At 57.2% G+C, this 20,358-nt stretch overlaps 7 protein-coding genes across 7 annotated transcripts; 4 read left to right on the top strand and 3 right to left on the bottom strand.

Moving 5' to 3' along the window:
* Positions 1 to 1,931: 1,931 nt before the first annotated feature.
* B0H18DRAFT_1119447 (RNA12 protein-domain-containing protein) lies at positions 1,932 to 4,799 on the top strand (the record flags this gene model as incomplete). Its single annotated transcript, XM_048033943.1, has 13 exons — positions 1,932 to 2,014; positions 2,068 to 2,317; positions 2,407 to 2,470; positions 2,531 to 2,686; positions 2,740 to 2,818; positions 2,882 to 3,045; positions 3,111 to 3,631; positions 3,688 to 3,745; positions 3,803 to 3,972; positions 4,025 to 4,204; positions 4,267 to 4,369; positions 4,421 to 4,486; positions 4,543 to 4,799. 13 exons carry the CDS (start codon positions 1,932 to 1,934, stop codon positions 4,797 to 4,799), a joined length of 2,151 nt encoding a protein of 716 aa, XP_047893003.1.
* Positions 4,800 to 8,446: 3,647 nt separating this feature from the next.
* B0H18DRAFT_381749 (uncharacterized protein) lies at positions 8,447 to 9,459 on the bottom strand. The gene has a single exon (XM_048037842.1). The coding sequence runs from the start codon at positions 9,397 to 9,399 to the stop codon at positions 8,590 to 8,592; it is 810 nt and encodes a 269-aa protein (XP_047893002.1). The 5' UTR covers positions 9,400 to 9,459; the 3' UTR covers positions 8,447 to 8,589.
* Positions 9,460 to 10,491: 1,032 nt separating this feature from the next.
* B0H18DRAFT_1009251 (small GTPase-binding protein) lies at positions 10,492 to 12,196 on the top strand. The gene is made up of 6 exons (XM_048028844.1): positions 10,492 to 10,800; positions 10,875 to 10,916; positions 11,012 to 11,209; positions 11,267 to 11,401; positions 11,562 to 12,057; positions 12,118 to 12,196. The coding sequence occupies exons 1-5, from the start codon at positions 10,747 to 10,749 to the stop codon at positions 11,715 to 11,717; spliced, it is 585 nt and encodes a 194-aa protein (XP_047893001.1). The 5' UTR covers positions 10,492 to 10,746; the 3' UTR covers positions 11,718 to 12,057; positions 12,118 to 12,196.
* An 870-nt stretch (positions 12,197 to 13,066) lies between these two features.
* Positions 13,067 to 15,618, top strand: B0H18DRAFT_1085267 (Sodium:solute symporter family-domain-containing protein; the record flags this gene model as incomplete). The annotated part of the gene is made up of 9 exons (XM_048031894.1): positions 13,067 to 13,652; positions 13,713 to 13,892; positions 13,951 to 14,012; positions 14,067 to 14,202; positions 14,255 to 14,364; positions 14,418 to 14,522; positions 14,578 to 14,872; positions 14,925 to 15,331; positions 15,391 to 15,618. The coding sequence occupies 9 exons, from the start codon at positions 13,067 to 13,069 to the stop codon at positions 15,616 to 15,618; spliced, it is 2,109 nt and encodes a 702-aa protein (XP_047893000.1).
* Positions 15,619 to 15,845: 227 nt separating this feature from the next.
* Positions 15,846 to 18,241, top strand: B0H18DRAFT_1009241 (uncharacterized protein). The gene is made up of 3 exons (XM_048028843.1): positions 15,846 to 15,990; positions 16,073 to 18,124; positions 18,193 to 18,241. The coding sequence occupies exon 2, from the start codon at positions 16,086 to 16,088 to the stop codon at positions 17,970 to 17,972; it is 1,887 nt and encodes a 628-aa protein (XP_047892999.1). The 5' UTR covers positions 15,846 to 15,990; positions 16,073 to 16,085; the 3' UTR covers positions 17,973 to 18,124; positions 18,193 to 18,241.
* A 382-nt stretch (positions 18,242 to 18,623) lies between these two features.
* B0H18DRAFT_877246 (heat shock protein 30) lies at positions 18,624 to 19,684 on the bottom strand (the record flags this gene model as incomplete). Its single annotated transcript, XM_048040538.1, has 4 exons — positions 18,624 to 19,005; positions 19,066 to 19,271; positions 19,338 to 19,481; positions 19,544 to 19,684. 4 exons carry the CDS (start codon positions 19,682 to 19,684, stop codon positions 18,624 to 18,626), a joined length of 873 nt encoding a protein of 290 aa, XP_047892998.1.
* A 107-nt stretch (positions 19,685 to 19,791) lies between these two features.
* Positions 19,792 to 20,235, bottom strand: B0H18DRAFT_381630 (uncharacterized protein). Its single transcript, XM_048037841.1, has 2 exons — positions 20,127 to 20,235; positions 19,792 to 20,066 (listed from the first exon to the last, which is right to left on the bottom strand). Exons 1-2 carry the CDS (start codon positions 20,169 to 20,171, stop codon positions 19,899 to 19,901), a joined length of 213 nt encoding a protein of 70 aa, XP_047892997.1. The 5' UTR covers positions 20,172 to 20,235; the 3' UTR covers positions 19,792 to 19,898.
* Between the last annotated feature and the right edge of the window lie 123 nt (positions 20,236 to 20,358).

Here is a 20,358-nt window from a genome sequence, read left to right as displayed (position 1 = left end):
CGATGCACACCGACGGAGTTTTGCTGTACAGTCGTTTCGAGCGAACTTTCTTCTGATGGCCTGAGACGAGGGATCGGGATGAGTTCGCCAATTGACCATTGAAGATTCCCAGCTCACGATTATCCTCTGAGCTTGTGTCGCGGCAGCAGCTCGACTTTTCTGTCCTCAGGGGGCTAGGCGGGCGGTGACTACGCCGATCAATTTTTTGAGTAGTATCCAGGGACAAGCTTTTGCCGAACGATTGGGAGACAAGGAACACCGATACTGTATGTCAAGGTGGGTGCTAAGTACAGATTGAGCGGAACAGTTGAAGGGCCCGAGGATGGACGTGACGAAGGACAGCTTCTAGATAAGATAAGATGGCAAGCGCTGGGCGCCGCATCTGGACGTCATGCTCAAGCGGGCAGCCCTGCTCAGTGCTCCGAGTGAGTGCCTGGCAGTGGCATCTGGAGCAGCCAGGCTGCATCCGCACTCTCCCCCTCCTCTCATGTTCCAACGCTCGGTAAAGGGACAACTCTTCAGAAACATCGCAGGCTCGCCAACGAGGAGGGTTGCATCTTCTTCAAGCGCGTTCAATGCACTCACCAAACGACATAACGCGACTGTGGCTGCCGCGTCCGCGGACGTGACGGAACAGTCTAACGAAGTGCGCAAATGGATTGCCATATAGCTATTCTATGCTTACGGAGAGTGCGGATACAGCGAAGCGAGGGGTGGCTATTCGTCGATTCCGTCTTTCCGTACAGGCTAGGACGCTGGGAGTGAGTCTTTATTCCAGTCGGCCGGAAGATGATACGAATGCTCATTCGTTTCGCAGCATACGACGTTACGTGAGCTACTTCCGCAGAGAAACCCTTGTCGACCAGTACACTCGCTCTTTGCCAACGTGAAAGATCGCGGCTTCAAGATCATCGCCGTGGAACCACATGAAAAGGATGGCGGCGTCTTCGTCAAGTTCTCGTATGACGCAGCTGCGGGAGTGCCCAAAGGATCTTCTGCAAGAACTGAGAGAACTAGCTGCAAGCACGGCGGAGTCCCATCATGGTTCGGTGTGTCGCGTGGGGATGTTTGGCTCGTGAAGGGTAGACCATGGCGAGAGGTGAGTGTGCATACCGTACGTGTCGTCACAACCCAGATGGCGGGTGCCTGAACCCCGCCACACACAATATGTGCCCGCGGAGCAAGTGGACGCGACTTGCGACAGGGCAGGTCGGCACTGTGCACTCCGCCGAAGCTAGAGAGGACCTCGTGGTTGGATGGGAACCCTATCATCATTCCGACCATTTATGCTCTCGGAAAGCGGCTGTAGCACATGAAAAGCATCTCTACTGAAACTGGCCTGGCGATTTGCCCGCACGATGAGGGGTACAAAAGCCCAATCCGCACCTGCCGGGCATGGACTCAGTTGTACCACAACATGCAGCTACGCATAACCTGATGGCTATTGAATGTCTTACAGCTGTTCATGCCTGACAGGTGGTTTCACAGTGGGCTGCGACAGCAGCCTATCTTTGATAGACCAAACGACGAGTGGTGCCGTGTACGGCTGATCCATCCATCCGGACCGGTGTTCGACCATACCATGCCTAGCAAGAAGCGCGAACAAGGGATCATAGCATGTGCAGAGGTCTGGACTAGTTCGAATTGACAACTGGAAATTGACCACCTTCACGCGAGCACCAAGCCGAGATCGTGGACACAGGGTCAGACGTCCTTGTTTGAAATGGTGTTCCTGGGCAGACGGCTCTATATCAGGCTAAGTCGGCTGTGGTCTTTGACTTTGCATCTTTGGTTATGCTCGGATGTGGCTGTGACCTGCGACGCCCTCCCGGGTTGGCTGGTGTCAGGCCTCGACCCGTACATTTGGGTTGCAGTGACGCGTTTAGTATTGGTTTCTGAAATGCACACTGAATGCAAATCTATGCCAGGACATGAATCGCTTTCCATCGCCCATCCTCCGTGTCTCCTTCGAAGGCCCGGACGTCACCGAAGAGACCCTCTATACCTCCTCCGCGTACGTCCATCCATCTCACATCCCCCTTCCACCTAACACCACACTCCATCCAGCCCTACGGTCGCATACAAGACCTTTCCCAGCCCTCTCCTCCAACCGTCGCAGGCGGTCTCCGTACTCCACAGTGACCTTCAGTCGCCTGCGATCCGCCGCGATCGCACACACGCCATCCACGGCCTCGCGGTGCAGCCGTCGTCCTCGGCTTCGGCGGCGAAGACGATCCTAAGGACGACGTACCAGGCACCGGTGCAGGCGCATGTCGTTCGAGATTATGTGACGAGCCACCCGAGGATATTTCTGCCGGTACTTTTTTCTTACTGGGGACGTTGACGTATACGGTGCGTGGTTCGATGTTGAGTGTGATGATGATTGATTGATTGATTGGGAAATAGATATTCGACCCAATCCGCGTACTCATGGTTGAGGGCACGCTCGAGGGCTGGTTCGATATCAAACGTACGTTGGAGCTCAGCGCCCTTGCTACCCAGGACTCACTGTCCTACCCCAGAATTCCAGGCGTACCAGTGGCTTCGCAACACTGCCTGCCGAAGTTCTCTCTTTCAGTTACGGCTGCTTCGGAAGGCGAGGCCACACGAGCTCACGCGCAAGAGGCATGGAAGGAGCGCAAGGACGCGGAGAGCGCGCTGGAGAGCTACCTCAAAGACATGCCAAGTACGCGAGCAGCCCCGTCTATGGCGAACTTCTGTCTCACTGTCTGCATATAGACACTGTAGCGTTCGTCTACGGTCCTCAAGGGAGCGGGAAAACGAGTATGATCTCGGGCCTGCTCAAGCAGTCGGGAAGGTCAGGACATGTGTTATGCCACTCATACTTTTTCTCCACGGGATTGACCCCGACGACGGACAGGAGGGCACTGGTAATTGATGTCTCCGAGCTGTCGAAAGCGACGTCCGATGCTGCGCTGCTCTCGTCGCTCGCCCGGCAGACAGGCTACTGGCCCGTCTTCTCCGTGTTCAACTCGCTCAACAACCTCGTCGACCTCGCCAGCGTCGGGTTGATCGGCCAGAAGGGTGCGCAGCTTGTATTCTGTATCTGAATGCTCATCACGTACGAGCTGACGGCTCCGCTCAATCAGCCGGCTTCAGTACCACCCTCACCGACCAGCTGAAACAGATCCTCGAGGTCGTGGGCACTGGGCTCGGGCGCGTCAACACCACCCACCGGAAGGAGCACGACCGCGCCGTCCAGAATGCGCATCTCGCTGAGCTACGTCGGGCAGAGGAGGCACGCGTGCGTGAGCGAATCCGCGAGGGGGCGTGGCACGACGGGCGTGTGGACTGCATTGCAGGGAACGGCGTGATGAGCGAACTGGGCGTAGGTGACGAGGTGTTTGACCGGAATGACGAGGGGCTGCACGTCGTAAGCGCACTGCAGAGGGGGGATGGAGAAAAGGCGGAGAAGGTGGAGGAGAAGAGGGGGGAAGGGAGGGAGAGGAAGGAAGCACAGAGGAAGGAACGGAGCGCGGGGGATGTCGAGGCGATTGAGGCGATGCCGATCGTGATTGTGAAGGGCTTTGAGAGCAAGGGTGGAGGGGCTAGCAAAGAGGAGATGCTGGACGTGCTGTCGCGCTGGGCGGCTAGCTTGGCTCAGAATCAGGTAAATATGAAGTCCTGTCTTCGTGTTGCGTCCTTCTCAACTCTCATATTCTTTAGGTTGCACACGTGATTATCGTGAGCGAGAACCGGGAGAATGCGAAGAGGCTGACCAAGGGTACGTTGAACGGTCCAGACAAGCGTTTCGACTCAGCTCATTGGATTCTACGGCTAGCTCTTCCATCCCAACCACTGAACGTTATTACCCTGTCTGATGCTGACAACTCGAGCGCACTTTCCTTCGTCAAGCAGAAGCTGCAAGACAGTGGTGTGGACGCGAGGTTCAGCAAAGAGCAGGTTTCGTACATCCAGCGGTTAGGCGGGCGGGCCAGTGACCTCGAAAGTGTAAGCGTCCCTGTCTCGTCGATCTCTCACATGACGCTGAGATGGAGTGCAGCTTATCCACAAAGTCCATAACGGCCAAAGCGTGCAGGACGCCATCGAAGACATCGTCACCCGCGGTGTCAGTGAAATCCGCAAGAACGCATACGGCGAGGACCTCGAGGATGCAAAGAACCTGCCGTGGTCGCGCGAGCAGGCGTGGGCGATGATGAAGAAGCTGTCGCAGAAGCCGGAGGTGAGACAGACTCGTGGACGCATACTGAATCTACCACCAGACTGCTAACGGGGCGTACATAGATATCGTACCACGATGTGTTGATGGACTTCCCTTTCAAGAACGACGAAACCGCTCTCAGGCATATGGAGCATGCCGAGCTCATCGCCATTGGCACCGAGAATGGTCAGTCCTACCTACTAGTGCGTTGGTCTCCTTCTCACAGGAATTCTTTAGCCCGGCCGTCCACCATTAAGCCTGGAAAGCCAGTGTATAGATATGTCTTCGAGCGGCTGGTCCAGGGTGAGTCATATACTATTCTGCCCAACGCCTTTGGTACTGAGAAAGCGTCTGTCTAGACCCCGTCTTCCGTGCCACGCAAGACATCGCCTTCAATGAGCGTATCATCGCTGCCTCGGAGGGCACCGTAAAGTCGTGCGAGCAAGAGCTGCTCACGCTGAAAGATGTCGATGCTGGCACAGCGGACTGGATGGGCTCGCGGACAGCTGTGAGAGATCGGATGAATTACCTGCTGAAGAAGATGAGGCTAGCAGGGGACAAGATCGAGATGCTGGAGAAGCAGAACGCCAACCTCAGAAAGGCGTTATCCAAATGAGCCTTCGTCCTGCCTGTTCCCGTGTTGTGTTGTTGTAGCGTCATGTCACTTCGTACTCTGACACCCCACCACTCTATTCCCTGAAGACAACATGGATGGTATTGCTATCGTTCAACATACGCCTACGCCAATATACTAACAGTGTGAAATATAATACGCAATGCATAAACCGTCAGCCCTGCGGATGTGCCCTACCTATCTACCTATGATTCTGAACAAGTTGGATGTGCGAGCCTTCAGCCCTATTGAGATGTGAGTGATGTGTACGTTCTACCTACCTATGAATGCGGATAATGCGATGCGATGATGTGTACGTATGGCCTTCAGCCTGTGACAATCGGATCCGACAGAGCAACTGACGAGCGAGAAACGATCCAGGGCACGGAAAAGCGAGAAAAACATGATGCGACGATGACTTTGTGAGAGGAGGTAGCACGGAGAGGAAGTCGATGTCAAGTGTGAGACAAGAAGGAAACGAGGGTCCAAGACAAGAATCAAGATGTTTAGCGTTTTCCAGCCCTACGAGTAGGCAGTTTCTTCACAGGTCTTGCTCCTCCCGCTGTCGGGGCAGGGGCTGACGCGGCCCCAATGTTAAAGATCGCGCCACCAGGTGGCGGAGCTGCCGAGGCACCAAACGGCGCGGCACTTGAAGGCGCTGATGCTTGCCCAGGCTGGCCGAACTGGAATGGTGGATTGGTAGTCCCCGATGCAGACGGTAGACCAGGGTTCGCCGTCGCTGGAGATGCCGGTTGGCTACCGAACGAGAAGGGATTTGATGGTGCCGTTGCTGAAGTGGGGGTTACACCGAACGAGAACGGTGTTGAGCCAAATGTGGAAGGGCTGGGAGTGGTCGACGTCGCCGCCGCTTGCCCAAACCCACCAGTACTCCCGGAGGATGTCGATGGACCAAAGCCGAACGGTGCAGCTGCACTGGGTGTCGCAGAACTTTGTCCAAACCCAGCCGAGCCCCCGAATGGGGCGGGAGACGACGAAGGAGCCGGAGCGTCAGCAGGCTTCTGCCCAAAACCGAACCCGGATCCACTCTGCTGACCAAAGCCAAAGCCAGACGAAGTCTTCGTCTCCTGCTTGTTCTCCGTCTTGGCGCCTCCGAAGATACTTGATGCACTCGACGAGCCGCCGAACCCGAAGGGAGTGGATGACGAGGCTTGCGTGTTCTGACCAAAGGGCGACGCTGCACTCGTTCCCGGCGCTCCGAACGAGAACCCAGTTGTGAGCTTTAGAGGCTCCTTGGCATCACCATGTCCATTCATGTACATCCCAGCACCCCGCGTCGGGCTTTCGTCCATGCTCACTTCTTGGTCATGACGAGGTGGCGTCGCTGGCCGCGCCGGTGCGGCAGCGGCGCCAAACGCGAATGGCTTGCTCGAGACGTCCGTGCCATGACTACCACCAGTCGGTCCGCCAAACATCATCGGTGCCTGCGGAGCCGAGGTCGTCTCGCTTGCCGACCCAAAGGAGAATGCTGGCTTGTCTGTGGATGTCGTAGGAGGCGTCGCCGGCGACGCACCAAATGAGAACGGCGACTTCGCAGGGACAGCGGGCTCCGCCGGTGCGGTGCTTGTTTGGGCTCCACCACCGAATGGGAAGCTGCTAGACGGACCACCAAAGAGGGGTTTGGGGGCCTGCACAGCTGGGGTGCTTGCAGCAGGCGCGGCGGGCTGACCGAACGTGAAGGGCGCCTTCGCAGGCTCGGTGTTGCCAGTTGCAGTACCAAACCCGCCGAACGGCGTCGACGACGCGCCAAAGAGCGAGGGTTTCGAAAGTTCGGCGGCCGGAGTCGAAGTCGGTTCGGGCGTCTTCGCCTGCTGGTCCTTTGGCGGTCCGAAGGTGAATCCGGACGCCGGTGCAGGACTCGCCCGCTTCTCGATATTCGCCGGAGGACCCAACAACGAAGGTGCGGGTGCCTCTGCAGCCTTCGACGGGGCACCGAAGCTGAACGCACTGGATGTCGTCGCAGTCTCTACTGGCTTCGCTGGGGGACCGAAACTGAACGGCTGCGGGGTCGTAGTAGCATTCGCAGCAGCCTTAGGGGTGGGCTCCGCTGGCTTAGGCGGTGCAGAGCCGAACAGAGACGACCCTGCAGGGGGCTGCTCTGCAGGCTTCGCCGGCGCGCCGAAGCTGAAAGGCGTCCCAGAGGAAGACGGCTCCTTAGCGAGTGCGGCCCCAAAGATCGACGTAGGAACGGCTGCTCCAGATGCGGCACTTATCTCCGAGGGAGTCTTCGACGCTGATGAAGCCGGTGATGGGAATAAGCCAGCCGCTGGCCCTGCAGGGCGTGCGGTCGAGTCCGGAGCAGCACCACCGAAGCTGAACGCCGACTGCTTTGCGGCCTCCCTCTGTTCAGCACCCTTCACTTCGCTTGTAGCCGAGGGCGTCGTCGTGGTAGAACCGGCCACGGTACTCGCAGGCGCAGACGACATCGTAGTTGCAGGACCACCGAACAGCGACGTGCCCGTCGGCAGCGTGATGGGGGCTGTTGGTTTGGACAAGATGGCAGAGGTGGCAAAGAAGTTGGGTATCGCGGACGGCGCCTTCTCTGCCGTTGCGTCCTTCCCTGTTGTCTCCGCGGACGTCGAAGGCGCCGCTGGTGTCGGGGGCGTCAGCGCGATGCTGGGCATCATCTGCAGCACGGGCGTCGCCGGAGCGGCAGCAGTCGTGGGTGGGGCGGAGCCAGCAGCAACAGTCGGTACCCTCGCTGCACATTCCTGCTTCGTAGCAGCGGGGCCGCTTTGTGGGAGAGCAGCGTGCTGGGTGACCTCTTTGGGAACCGCTGGAACCGAGGGCGCACCCTCGGCGCTTGCCTTGGGGGGTTCTGAGCTGGGCTTATTGAAGGAAAATGGCAGCGAGGCGATCGGTGGTTCTTTGGACGTGCTCGAGTCTGCTTTGATCGGTGCGGTCTACCAAGAATTCCAGTTGTCAGGATGTTTGCACAGACAAACGGTACTTACCTCTTGGGCGAAGCTGAACCCAGCCGGGGCTTGGAAGAGAGATGGTGGCTTGGGAGCCTCCGCCTGAGCATCCTCAGACGTGAGCATCGCATCGTCAGCATCCTCGTCCTCATCCACGGCAGAGAATCGGTTCTTGCCACGCTGCACAGATGGCGCATGAGATCGTGAAATCTTGTTGCGGCCGACGCGCAGTGAAGAGGGTCTGCCCGCCGCAGGTGCAGGGGGAACTCGGGTACAATAAGGCGGGGAAGAGGGGGCACATCGCGCGGCCCCGGTGCCTTCTGCTGGGCAACCTCGCTCGGACCATCGTCCTGGTCATCGTCCATGGCGGACTCCCTATCCTTCTCGCGATCCTCCTCTTCCTCCTGCTTCCTCCGCATCAGCAGCTTCTTCATGCCGCCCTTGCCAGCGTACGGCTTGGCGCCCGGCTCTTCCTTGTCGGCTGAGCCGAGACGGGTCTTCTTGTCGTGTTCCCGGCCATGAGCACAGGTATGGGCATCTTCTTGATCTTGAACATGTCGGGGGTGCTGGGCGCGCCACGCAGGCGCGTCGGCAGGAGCGGTGTCTTGTACACGTCAAGGTCCTGCAACACCTTCTCTGCGGAGTTCTCAGGACGCTTGCGGCCTGCTGAGTGAATGAGACATCAATAGAACAGGGTTGCGCAGGCAGCAACTGACCACCGTCAAGGGAGCCCGAGCGGGCCATGAGCACCGCGCTGCTCTGCCCTAGCGACGGGCGACTCTGGGGAACATCGCCGAAGGGCGACATGCGCCGTGTCCTCGGCTGCGATTCCGCCAGCGATCCAAGTGTTAACTTCGGTTCTATCGCGGGCATCTGTCTCTGTGGCTGCGTCTGCAGCGGGGCCTTGACGAATTGGGGGGTCGACACGAGGTCTCGAGCGGTGGCGGTTCGGACGTGTCGCGGTGGAGGCGCGGGACGGCGGGACCGAACCCTTGGCCGCACGGCTGGGGTGTCATGGACGTGCGCGGGCGCACTTGGAACGGTGTACGGGACGGCGTCATTGTCGCCTCGCGTGCGGAGGCCACGCCCATCGAGACGTCCCGCGACAAAGCCCGGGGGCGGTATCCCGTCGGCGGATCCATGGACATCGTGCGCGCGATGCTGAGCGGCTGCACGTACGACGGGCCGGCGAGTGGGGAGAGGGAGTGGCGGTCGAGGCGGACCGCGGATGAGCGCGGGGGCGCTGTGGCCAGCGACGAGGACCGCGCATGGCCCATCGAGAGACGAGGCAGAGCATCATGCTGGGGTATCAGACCCTCCGGAACATCGAGGTAGCCTGCGACGGGCTGTTCGCTCAGCAGCCGGCGCCGCTGCTGAGGGGGCTCTGGCTCTGGCTCTGGACTGTGCACACGCTGCCGCTTCGCCCGTCCTTCCCCTTCCTCGTGCTCCCGGTCGTCGCGCTCGGCGGCCTCGGGGTTTCTCCGCCGCTTTCCGGGTGTGTCTTCAAAGTCCTCTTGTAGGTCCTCTTGGGACGTGAACCACGACAGTGGGGTTGTGATAAAACTTTTGAGGGAGCCGAGAATGGAGGAGGAGCGGGCGACGGGGCTCCTCCTGCCCCTGCGGCGCAGATCGCGACGGTTCGGAGTCCTCGAGGGCGTTCCAGGCAGCATGGAGGGGGAGAAGGGGAGAAGGGGAGGGTGTGGCCTGCTCGAAGCTGCAGCGGCGCGATGAAGAGGCGCGAGCGTGACAATAGTACAAGGCGCGTCGCTTTAGCCCACAATAATGCCCTTGTGAAGGTCGCTACTATACTTAGTTAGTAGCACTACACTCGAGGCCGCTTTTGATTGTTTCTTTTGTATGGGCTGTCACGCGGCCTTGTCACGCTCTAGGCGTCTTCGACCTTTGCTCACACCACAACTTGCCTCGGGGCTGCCACCCGCCATTGGCAAGACCTCAACGTCAGCGTCATGCCATCGCTCAGCGTACTCCATGGACGGTCCCAAGGACAACAAAGTTATAGCTGCAGGTTGTGTTCAAACATCGACACGCGTCCATTGACGAATTCAAGCGGAGATGCGCAGCGCCTCCCGTTCATGATTGCAGCCATATGGCCACACTCAACTGCTGGTTGCAAGCAGTACTGACTGATCTACGCAGCCGCAGGATTCAGGTTGTCGACCGTCAATGACATATGTCACGAACCAAAGTCAGTGCCGCTCAGTGAGCACTGCCTGAGCGTTAAACTTACAGGACAGCATCGTATATACGCAAGCAAGTATTGGCAATGTGACATGCGTTCTCAACGTGTATCACTCTACATCCTAGCCGACCGGTCTAGAACTGAGTGGGTGAGTTCTTGCCAATGCTCGCAGCGTGGTGCATTTTCTGACGCGGAGGGACTGGTTCACCCAAGGTTCACCGCTGGGATCTGTTTTCTCCGGGGCGAAATTACAGTACTTCACGGCGATGCCAAGAACGACTCTGACGGTTTGTTTCCTTTCCGTCGCATGATACTCTGCTTCGGAGGAGGTAGTGCTCTTGCTTCGAGAAGCCCATCCACTCACCGCGACCGCGCGTACTTCTCGTGCAGGAAACGACAGACCTAGTGTAATCCGATGACATACGCATATGTACAAACTGGTGGGCTCCAGGTACAGTAGCGTGAAAGTAATATCATGTACTGCCTTGCTGCGGGCCCCAGGTTTCCCCAAACAACCCCGGTCGCCTGTGCAGCGAGCTGTGCAAGCCATGCAGCGGTTGCGGGACTAGCACAGATAAGTATGGCAGCCTTCAGAATTAAGTGGCGAGTTCCCACGCACAGACCCAGTGCTTAGGTAAAAGTGAGGGTTGCTGTGTATGGCAGTGTGGTTGGCCGCGAAACTTCAAAGACCGCTGGAAAGCCCGCTTGCTATCATCGCGCTGCAACGTCTCCTCGCCGCTCCAGCTACCGCAACCGCCGTCCGCGTCGTCCACCTCAGCCGTCCCTCCATCCTCGCTCGTCAGTCCTTTGTTCAGTCATGTCCGAAATTCGTAGGAAGCTCGTCATCGTAGGTGATGGTGCCTGCGGCAAGGTCTGTGTCGTTCTCGTCGCGCGCTATGCGTAGTCGTACCACCCCTGTGCTGACTACGCAACCGTCCTTTCCAGACCTGTTTGTTGATTGTCTTCTCGAAAGGAACGTTCCCAGAGGTGCGTACCGCGTTCCCCGTGGGGACTGCTCGCGATGCCGAGTCGTACCATGCCTGTTGCTCGTGTGCTAATGTCAGCGCTTACCGCTGTATCAGGTCTACGTGCCCACCGTGTTCGAGAACTACGTTGCCGATGTGGAGGTCGACGGAAAACATGTTGAGCTCGCGTTGTGGGATACGGCGGGCCAGGAGGATTACGACCGTCTTCGGCCGCTCAGCTATCCTGACTCCCACGTCATCCTCATCTGCTTCGCCGTAGACTCACCCGACTCTCTGGACAACGTGCAGGAGAAGGTGCGTGTCTTTCTGAATGCACCAAGACATTTTGACTGATCTGCGTCAACCCCGTAGTGGATTTCTGAGGTCATGCATTTCTGTGCTGGTCTCCCCATTATTCTCGTCGGCTGCAAGAAGGATCTGCGACGTGACCCGCGAGTCATTGAGGAGCTCAGGAAGACGAATCAGCGGCCTGTTACTCCCGAGGAGGTGCGTTGCCCGTTCATTGCCTTCGATTCCCCGCCCGGGCGGGCTACGCGTCGCCGGTGGCTCAGAGTTGCCACCCACGTGCCTGCGCAGTAGCGCTCCGGGATGGGATGACGTTCTGTATTCGTTTCATGTGTCTAACGCTAACGACATAACTTTTTAGGGTATGGCGGTGCAACAGAAGATTGGTGCGAAGCACTATCTCGAGTGCTCAGCGAAGTCTGGCGAGGGTGTCCGCGAGGTGTTCCAGTACGCCACCCGTGCTGCGCTTCTCAGCCGGCCCAAGGGCAGCAAGAAGCACCACTGTGTCGTCCTCTAAACCGCGTGCGGACACTTCACCTACCGCTTGCTCCGGGCTGGTCGAGTTCGAGCTGAGCGAGCTTGTCACTCTTCATACCCCTCGTGCCGTTCATGACTACTACTATCTTCTGCAATGACTGTCATACACCTCATCTTTCCGCGTATTACATTGGTTCTCGGTCACACTGTTCGCCCCGCGGCTGCTGTCATCCGATCCTGTTGCCCTCTCAACGACCTTAAGTTACGGTTTCCTCCTCTTCTCATCATCATCTGTTCGCATGTAAGTAACGAGCGTGGTCATTTATGAGTCTTCGTAATATGGAGGGACGGTCTGTCATTGCACGCACCGGGAGCGTTCTGTGAGCGTTCTTGTCATGACTGCTGAGACGGTGAGGCTGAGCACGAGGGTGTCTTCGCAGGACTAAGGGTCCATTCTGGGTGAGATGGTTGTCACTCTTGAGAGGCTCTTGACAGATGGAAGCGTCGATATTGACCTGGCTGCTGCGCTGACCGTCACTGCACCCGTCTTCGCATACCCATGTAGCACAGGGCTGCTCGCACTGGCATTGGCTCACGGCACTGGTGGCGCTTTAGGGTGTTATCCGAGCAATGAGCTAATCGGTGAGCCTTGAGTCGAGTTGTGGCTTTCAAATGCTGATACCAGTCGGACACGGTGGAAGATACTTGGATACATGAGGCCGATCATCGAGCCGGACGCGAGTCGTGGGTCCAACAAATAAATACAGCTTGAGGTATGTGCGCACATCGGTCCGATGGTACTCAAATGGTCCTCACCGTATCACCCAGGACTCGATAGGCTTTTATCTGCTTCGACGGAACGGGCTTCCTTCAGAGAGGGACGCCTTCCTTATATACGATCCACTAGTCTCACGGGTACGTATCGTTGCCCTGGTTCAGCCAATCCTCTTCCGTGGAGCGCGGGGAGCAATCAGACTTCCCAGGACAAAGGCAGCGAAGCATGGACTTGCTCGTCGCGGAAAATAGAGTGGCGGCGTATAGCGCGCGTCCCGTACATTGGTGGCTGCCCTGCGCGGAAAGGAGTGAAACGCTTGAACATTGATGCGATTGTCGTCCTTCGCAGCGGCCGGTGAGTGCTCGCTCAAGTGTGGAAGTAAAGAGTTGACGAGTTTCATTGCCGTTCTCTGGCAGGTATGACAGCAGGAGGGCGCCTGCACCTCGGTGCTCCAGCCCTCCAATGCTTCTCGGGACTGTATCTCCCTATCAGTGTACCAAAGGCGATAAGAATCCTACTGCTTACCTATCGAGCTCCGCAGAAAGGTCATAAGCTACCTCTTCTCGAAGCGAGCGAGCTCTCTCGAGATACACGTCCCCATTCAAGCCACCACAATGTCCTCCACTGAAGGCGCGCAAGTACTGTCGCAAGGCGTTGGATATGGCGTGGTTCTCGGAATTGGCTTCGTCTTCGCTGTCCTCATGATGGGCCTGTCGACCCTCCAGAACAGATACACGACGTTCAAGATCGGCACGTCCGAGGAGTTTAACACCGCGTCGCGGTCGATCAAGCCCGGGCTGATCGCGTCTGGCATCGTCTCTGCGTGGACGTGGGCCGCGACGCTGCTGCAGAGCTCGACGGTGACGTACGAGTATGGGCTGTGCGGAGGATACTACTACGCCGCCGGCGCGACGCTGCAGATCTTCCTCATGGCGATTCTGGCCGTCCGCGTCAAGATGATCGCGCCGTACTGCCACACGTACCTCGAGATCGTGCAAGCCCGCTATGGCAACACGCCGCATCTCATCTTCGTCACGTATGGTCTGGTGACGAACCTCATCGTGTCGAGCATGCTTCTGCTCGGAGGCAGTGCCGTCGTGAACGCGTTCACCGGCATGAACATTTACGCCGCCAATTTCCTCATCCCGATCGGCGTCATGGTCTATGTGATCCTCGGTGGGCTTCGTGCGACTTTCCTCTGTGAGTGATTCGGACGGTCCACTGGCACCCACTGTCCGTTGCTCACACGACCCGGCGTAGGCGACTACACCCATACCCTAATCCTTATGATTATCATACTGTACTTCTATTTCTATACCTACACCGAGGCCGAGTTGATCGGCGGCTTCGAAGGCATGTACCAGAAGCTGCAGCAGGCGGCGATTGAGCGCCCCGTTGCGGGTAACGCAGAAGGCTCTTATATGACGTTGAAATCAAACTGTATGTGTTTCTGCATTCACTCCGCGCATGTTATACCCTCTGATGCCGAGCTATTCAGATGGACTGGTGTTCATGATCATCCAGATATTCGGCGGTCTCGGTACCGTCATGCTGGACCAGGTGAGTCTTTAGTCCGTTGACTTGCCGGGATGAATTCTGAGTTCTGCACGGTAGGGTTACTGGCAGCGCGCAATCGCCTCTAAAGCAAAGACAGCTGTTCGCGCATACTTGTTGGGCGGTGTAGCGTGGTTCGCCGTGCCGTTGACGTTCTCTTCAATCATGGGTCTCGCAGCTGTCGCACTCGCAAACAGTATGCCTGATTTCTCAGCCTGACATTCCGCATTTGACTGACAAGTGCTCAGATCCAGCCTTCCCTTACACTGGGGGCTTATCCAGCGGTGAAATTGATGCTGGTCTGGCTGCACCCGCTGGTGTCGTAGCATTGCTAGGAAAGGGTGGTGCTGTGGCAATGGTATGCATCGTTCTCTCGTTCGTTTGCAGGACTTCACTAAAGGACTCTGTTAGCTGATCCTCCTCTTCATGGCTGTGACATCGGCAGCATCATCTGAAATGATTGCGACATCGTCTATTCTCACCTTCGATCTGTACCAGATTCACTTCAAGCCGGATGTGCGGCTTCCCGTCTCCGATGTATCATTGACCATCGACTGACACGTCCTCACAGGCATCTCCGGAAGTTCTCATTCGCGTGTCCCACATCATGGTCGCCGTGTGGGCCATTGTCATGTCCTGCGTCGCCTGTCTCTGGAACGGCATTGGCATCTCGCTCAACTGGCTCTTCCTGTTCTCCGGCACGTTGTACACTTCCGCTGTCGGTCCCATTGTCATGAGCGTGCTCTGGCGAAAGCAGACGCGCCTGGCGGTGATCTGCGGCGCACTTGGTGGTCTCTGCGTCGGCGTGACTTGCTGGCTTGTGGTAGCGAAGACATACTATGGCGCTCTGACGGTCGAGACCACCGGTATGTCATGATGCCTCTTGATACGTGCTACAGCCTCTGATGCTTCCTGCAGGGAATATGTATCCTAACCTCGCTGGAAACATGGGCTCGTGCTGCTCAGGTGCACTCATCTCCATCATCGTTACTCTCATCAAGCCCGACAACGAGTTTGATTGGTCCGCGACGAAGAACATCAACCCGCGCGGGCGGGCTATAGACGAGCAGCTCAAGCGAGGGCTCAACCCAACCAAGGACAGCATGTCGAAAGAGAACACGAACAGTGAGACTGCCACAACGGCGGGTTCGGAGAAGGGAGAAAAGACAGATGCGATGGTCGTGACCAACTCGGTGGACGATGAAGACGAGGACACTTCTCTTGCGGTGCCTGAAGAGAGACGGCCGGAGGACTACGAGACATTGAAAAAGTCGCTACGGGCCGCGACGTGGGCGTCAGTTATCATGAGTTTCATTATCGTCTTCGTACGTGTTTCCTGTGCACCTTCAATCTCTGTAAAGTGACTAATCTCGATGTGTTGCAGCTCATCCCGATCCCGATGTTCTTGTCGCATTACGTCTTCTCTCTCGCATTCTTCAAGGCATGGGTCATCATTTGCGTCATCTGGGTGTTTGTCGCAGCGTTCATTACGTCTGTACTACCCCTCTACGAGAGTCGCCAGGCGATGGTGGAGATCTCACGCGGCGTCGTGCGGGATGTCTTCGGTGGCGGGTTGGCGAAGAAAGAGGTAGTGACGGACTCGAGTGCGTGAGGTTCACAGGTTATTCGCGATGCGATACTACTACTATATCGCAAAGATATGTGGACCCATAGACATACGGAGTCTCCAATGCTGGATAGACTATATGGTCAATGTTTATTATCATCACGCTCAGCAATCGGCGTCGCGACCATGTACTGAGAGAGTCTGAGACGATTAAGTAAGTATAAGCTCAATGCCCAGCGCCAACGCTCGCGCGACGCCCCGCCGCTGTGGCTTCAACTTGAACCGTCTTCTTCAGCCACTTACTTTCTTGAAACCGTGCTCACTTGCAACGACTTCGAACGGTCATCGGTCCTGTTTACGCCGGCGTTAGCCATTAGCACACCTGAATTCTACGCGTCACACCCAGGTTGTTTCAAGGTATGTTAACTTCATCTCAGACACCGTCCCAGCCTTCTCCATCACAAGAGCCAGCGGGATCACTGACCCTACATCATAGTAGTGGTATACCTGCGATGCGAGGAAACAAGACCGTCTCTGACGGTGCCCTGCGCCTGTTGCCGGAAGACGACCGCATACAATTGCAGGGCTGCGCTTCTGAGCAAGTTCGTGACTGGATAGCATCCAAAGTGCTCGCCGTGCAACTCTATTTGTCAAACCTGCAAACTGTGTACAACTCGACTCTCTCCGTCAACACGCAGCCGAACGAGATTCTCGTCGAGATTCTGTGTCTTGCGTCCGCATCGGACGCCCGCAACACATGGATTACGAAGACCATGGGCGTGTGCCGCCAGTGGCGAGACCTCATCATGGACACACCTCTCTTATGGACCAACATCGACCTATCAGCGAGACTCCCCTCGCTGAAGCTTTGTCTCTCTCGCTCGAGCGGCACGAGCATCGGCGTATCCTTACCATCGCAAGTGGGGATCCGGGGCTCACGCAAACTTAGAGGCAAGATTGATTTTCCCATGGTCGCGCTCACTCTGGCACCACACCAGTCGCGAATAACAAGTATGAACCTTCATGTCGAGCATAACGATGTCGCTCAGACCGACTTCCTCTGGCAAGTGCTGGACGCCCCGTTACCCGCGCTAGCGTGTTTGGCCCTAGACGCAGGCAGTCCGAAGTCATCACAATGGACACTGACACTACCGAAGTCATTACAATGGACACCAAAACCTCTCCCAAGTCTCCGAGACCTGTCGTTGATAGCCATCACACCGGATTGGACTCAACTGCCGTTGTCACAACTGACATCACTGACGCTTTATGATGTTCTGTTTGAGGAGGGCCCCTTCGCATCTATCCTGGATCTCCTGGAAGCATGTGTTTCCCTGGAGATCTTCAAATACACTTGTTGGGAACGACGACGGGAACAGAGCACAGCATGTCACATTTTGTCGCTGCCTAGGATGCGTCACGTCCACCTCGCAGGGGATGAGTCGGCGGGCATCTCAAACTTGCTTGCTCAGATCTCACTCGCACGGCACGCTCATCTATCGCTGGAAACAATAAACCGCTACGACCATGAGTATAATGAGCGCATGCGCGTCTTGGACCCTTTCCTGCCAAAGGACTCGAGATACCTGCCCGCTATTTGCGAGGTACGGCACCTGATGGTGTGGCTCAACTTGTACGAGGACGACCCTTGCGCCGAATTCACCATATATGCCGACATGGAACGCACAGAGTTCTGGGACTCGAAGCCCTGGAGGGTTTCTCGCTTCTATCCGCCCTCTCATTTCCCACTCGGGCACGCAGCGATGCCGTCTCTCCTCATTACTTATGTGACGGAATGTTGGCCGTACGAGCTCGACATAGCCTTCCGGCCTATCATTCGTCACCTGGGTGGCACCTTCCCGGAGTCTTTGGAGACCCTGGTCTTACGTGGCAGCACGAGTCCCGTCGGTCCGCGAAGCTGGGCTCGTATGCTGGGTGCCTTCCCGAACCTCAAGCAGCTCGAGATCATAGGGCAAATCAGCGATATGCCTGCCTTCCCTTCCGCCCTGGCACCTACGCCAACGGGAATTCCCGCTCCGCACTTGCGCGAGCTTGTTCTGCAATATCGACCGAGGAAGAAAGGCGGGAGCTTGAGGATGCTCCGGAGGCTACATGCGGCGCTCCGGCAGCGCGCCGAGGTTGACGGCGGATCACGCTTGGAATCTCTTAGTCTTCTAATGGAGCCCTGGAAGGATTGCACACTCTTTCCGCCTACGTTTGTCGTCGAACAACTGCCGGCAGCCTTCAAGGAGATATTGGAGGGGTTACGATCCGTGGTAACGTTGTTTGTATTTAGGTGTATCGGCGAAGGAGCGAAAAGAGAGGGGGATGAAGATACCGAAGATGAAGACAAAGACAAAGAAGAGGAAGATGAGAACGGGGATGAAGAAGATGAATAGGAAGGCGATAGCGAGTAAACAAAGGAGATGAAAGAGACTTGGAACATTTTAGCTAGGTACTGACGGACGACACTTGACATTCTGGATTGCACAGCCATTGGAAGCTGCAAACTGTCGAAGTCTGGTGAAACTAGCCTTCGACTGATACCTTATAAGTTCTTTTTACCATGAATGAAATCGTTGACTAGCAGTTCCCTGTATAGGTAAGAACTCGCATCACCTTTACAGTAATTGACGTTGCCTTCGTCAGTCTGAACCACGAGGAGTCGGGTACCCAGATGAATGTGACAGAATACAGGCAAAGCAATGCGCATTGCAACTCTACCGTAAGTATACGATCACAAAACCCCATAGCACGTGCGAAGGGTAGGCCAAGAAATGTTACAGTACACTGCGAACGCAAAGTAAGCGATTACAAGGATTACAAGTAGTATTTTTGTACACTAGCGAGTCGTAACGCCGTCGAAGACAGTCAAGGGGGGAGGGTTACTAGGTGAAGATGAAGAGGAATTCAGACTCGCTTCGAGTGGTCGTTGGGTTCGTACGTTTCATCAAGGGTGGTGTCGGAGGCATGCGTGAATGGAATGAGGGGCTGCGCTTCATGCAGAAAGGGAAAGAAGGGCAACAGCAGCGTTCGTCAAGCCGACTCGCTTATACCGCCTGCTCGCCAGCGGGAACAACGGGCGCAGGCGCCGCGGCGGGTGCGGGAGCCGCCTTCTCGCCCCGGACGGCCGAGCCCGCCGCGCCGTGGTCGACGTACTTGCCGGAGTGGAGGCCGAGCGAGTTGTAGTCGATGCCGCGGAGCTCCCAGAGGAAGACGGCGAGGAAGACGGGGCCGGCGAAGATGTCGAGGATGCCGTACCAGATCATCTCGGACGTGACGGTGATGACGTTGCCGCCCTCCGCGCACGCCCAGGCGATCGGGTAGGTGATCAGCATGAAGGAGAAGTAGCCCGCAGCGAGGTAGTAGCCCCGGCGAACCACACCACCCGCCGCGAAGCTCGAGGCTGGCGCGTGCCAGAGGAGCACGTACCTAAGGGATGTCGTGAGCATTGCGCTGAGAGATGAGTGGGAGGGTGCCAGTGCGGCTTACCAGAGGTAGATGAGCGCAACGCAGCCGAAGGTGTAGTAGCCCCACTTGTAGGTGCTGTGTACGAGAGCACCCACCAGACCAGTGATGACGACGACGACGGACAGGAAGAGCGTCGTCACGATGTCGGAAAGTGGGAGCCCAGTCGCGAGCAGCAGGCCGAAAATAATGGTGGGGAAGTTGATGAACCACTGGATGTAGCGCACATACTAGGAGACAGTCGCGTTAATTATTGGAATTGGAGACACATTGCACTTGTGTGGCCTGGTGCTCACCCAGATTTGACGAGTCTCGCCGCCACGGAACTCAGCAGCGATGGGCGTAGCACCGAGGTCAGAAGCCATGGAGAAGTACGCGATGCTAGAAGTCGTGAGGACAATGATAGCGAGCTGGTGGAAGAGACGCGTCCCACGAGGCCTCTGTATGACGAGGTTGTCAGTGAGTTGCGGATCCCACTGAGTTTAGACGCAGCTGCACTAACCAAGATCGTCGCAACTGCAGCGAGAAGAGTACCCAGAGCCATGATTGAGAACACCGTCCATAGCCAGTCAGAGCCATTGGTAGAGAGGTGCTCCTGGGCGTCGGGAGGGTTGAGGTTCACTGCCTGGTTACCGCCTGCCATCGCTTATAGTTGTCGAAGCGAGTACAGAAAAGGGGTGTGCGGGCGAGGGTGTGGGAGAGGGAGGAGGGAGGCGTTTGGTCGTTAGACAGTTGAGTTTGGGACAACTGATGCTCTTCGACGCCCTCTGGCCGCAGATTAAATACGCACCTGAGTCCGTCCCAGGCAGCCGACCGCCGAGGTGAGGTAACGAGTTCGCCCGAGAGCGGACTGACGTCTACGGCTGACACATACCCGGCGGCGGGAGGCTAGAAGCAGAAACATGCTCGAAGGAGAGGCCAGCATGGTCCGGGTCCACCGAGTCAGCATCGGCCTCCAGAGCGCTGGCGTCGAAGTGTGTCTTCGAACAGTCTCGAGATCCGTCGAACACGCCCGAGCGCGCTGGCTTAGTCGGACCCGGGTGAGCACGAGAACGTTCTAGTCCCCATGACCTTCTGCATCTCACCTGCGTCCTTCGCGGCCTCGCTTCCTTGCTCGCTGGTGAACCCATTCGAGTATGGTCTGTGTTCGAGCGTGGTGGGGGTGGGACCCGCGCACCAACCACGCGCAGTGGCGGCCGCACTCACCGGATGGGCGTCGGGCGCACGTGGGCATACGCGATCGCCGATGCATCGGCCGATACGAAGACACGATCGGATGCTTCGCCCTCCGGCGCGATCCGCAGATCTGCATCGGGG

This window comes from Fomitopsis serialis (assembly GCF_022376445.1).
Source record: "Fomitopsis serialis strain Sig1Antser10 chromosome Unknown B0H18scaffold_36, whole genome shotgun sequence".
Classification (NCBI taxonomy): Eukaryota; Fungi; Basidiomycota; class Agaricomycetes; order Polyporales; family Fomitopsidaceae; genus Fomitopsis; species Fomitopsis serialis.
The sequence above is the reverse complement of the archived record's forward strand: the minus strand, read 5'-3'. Positions and strand labels throughout refer to the sequence as shown.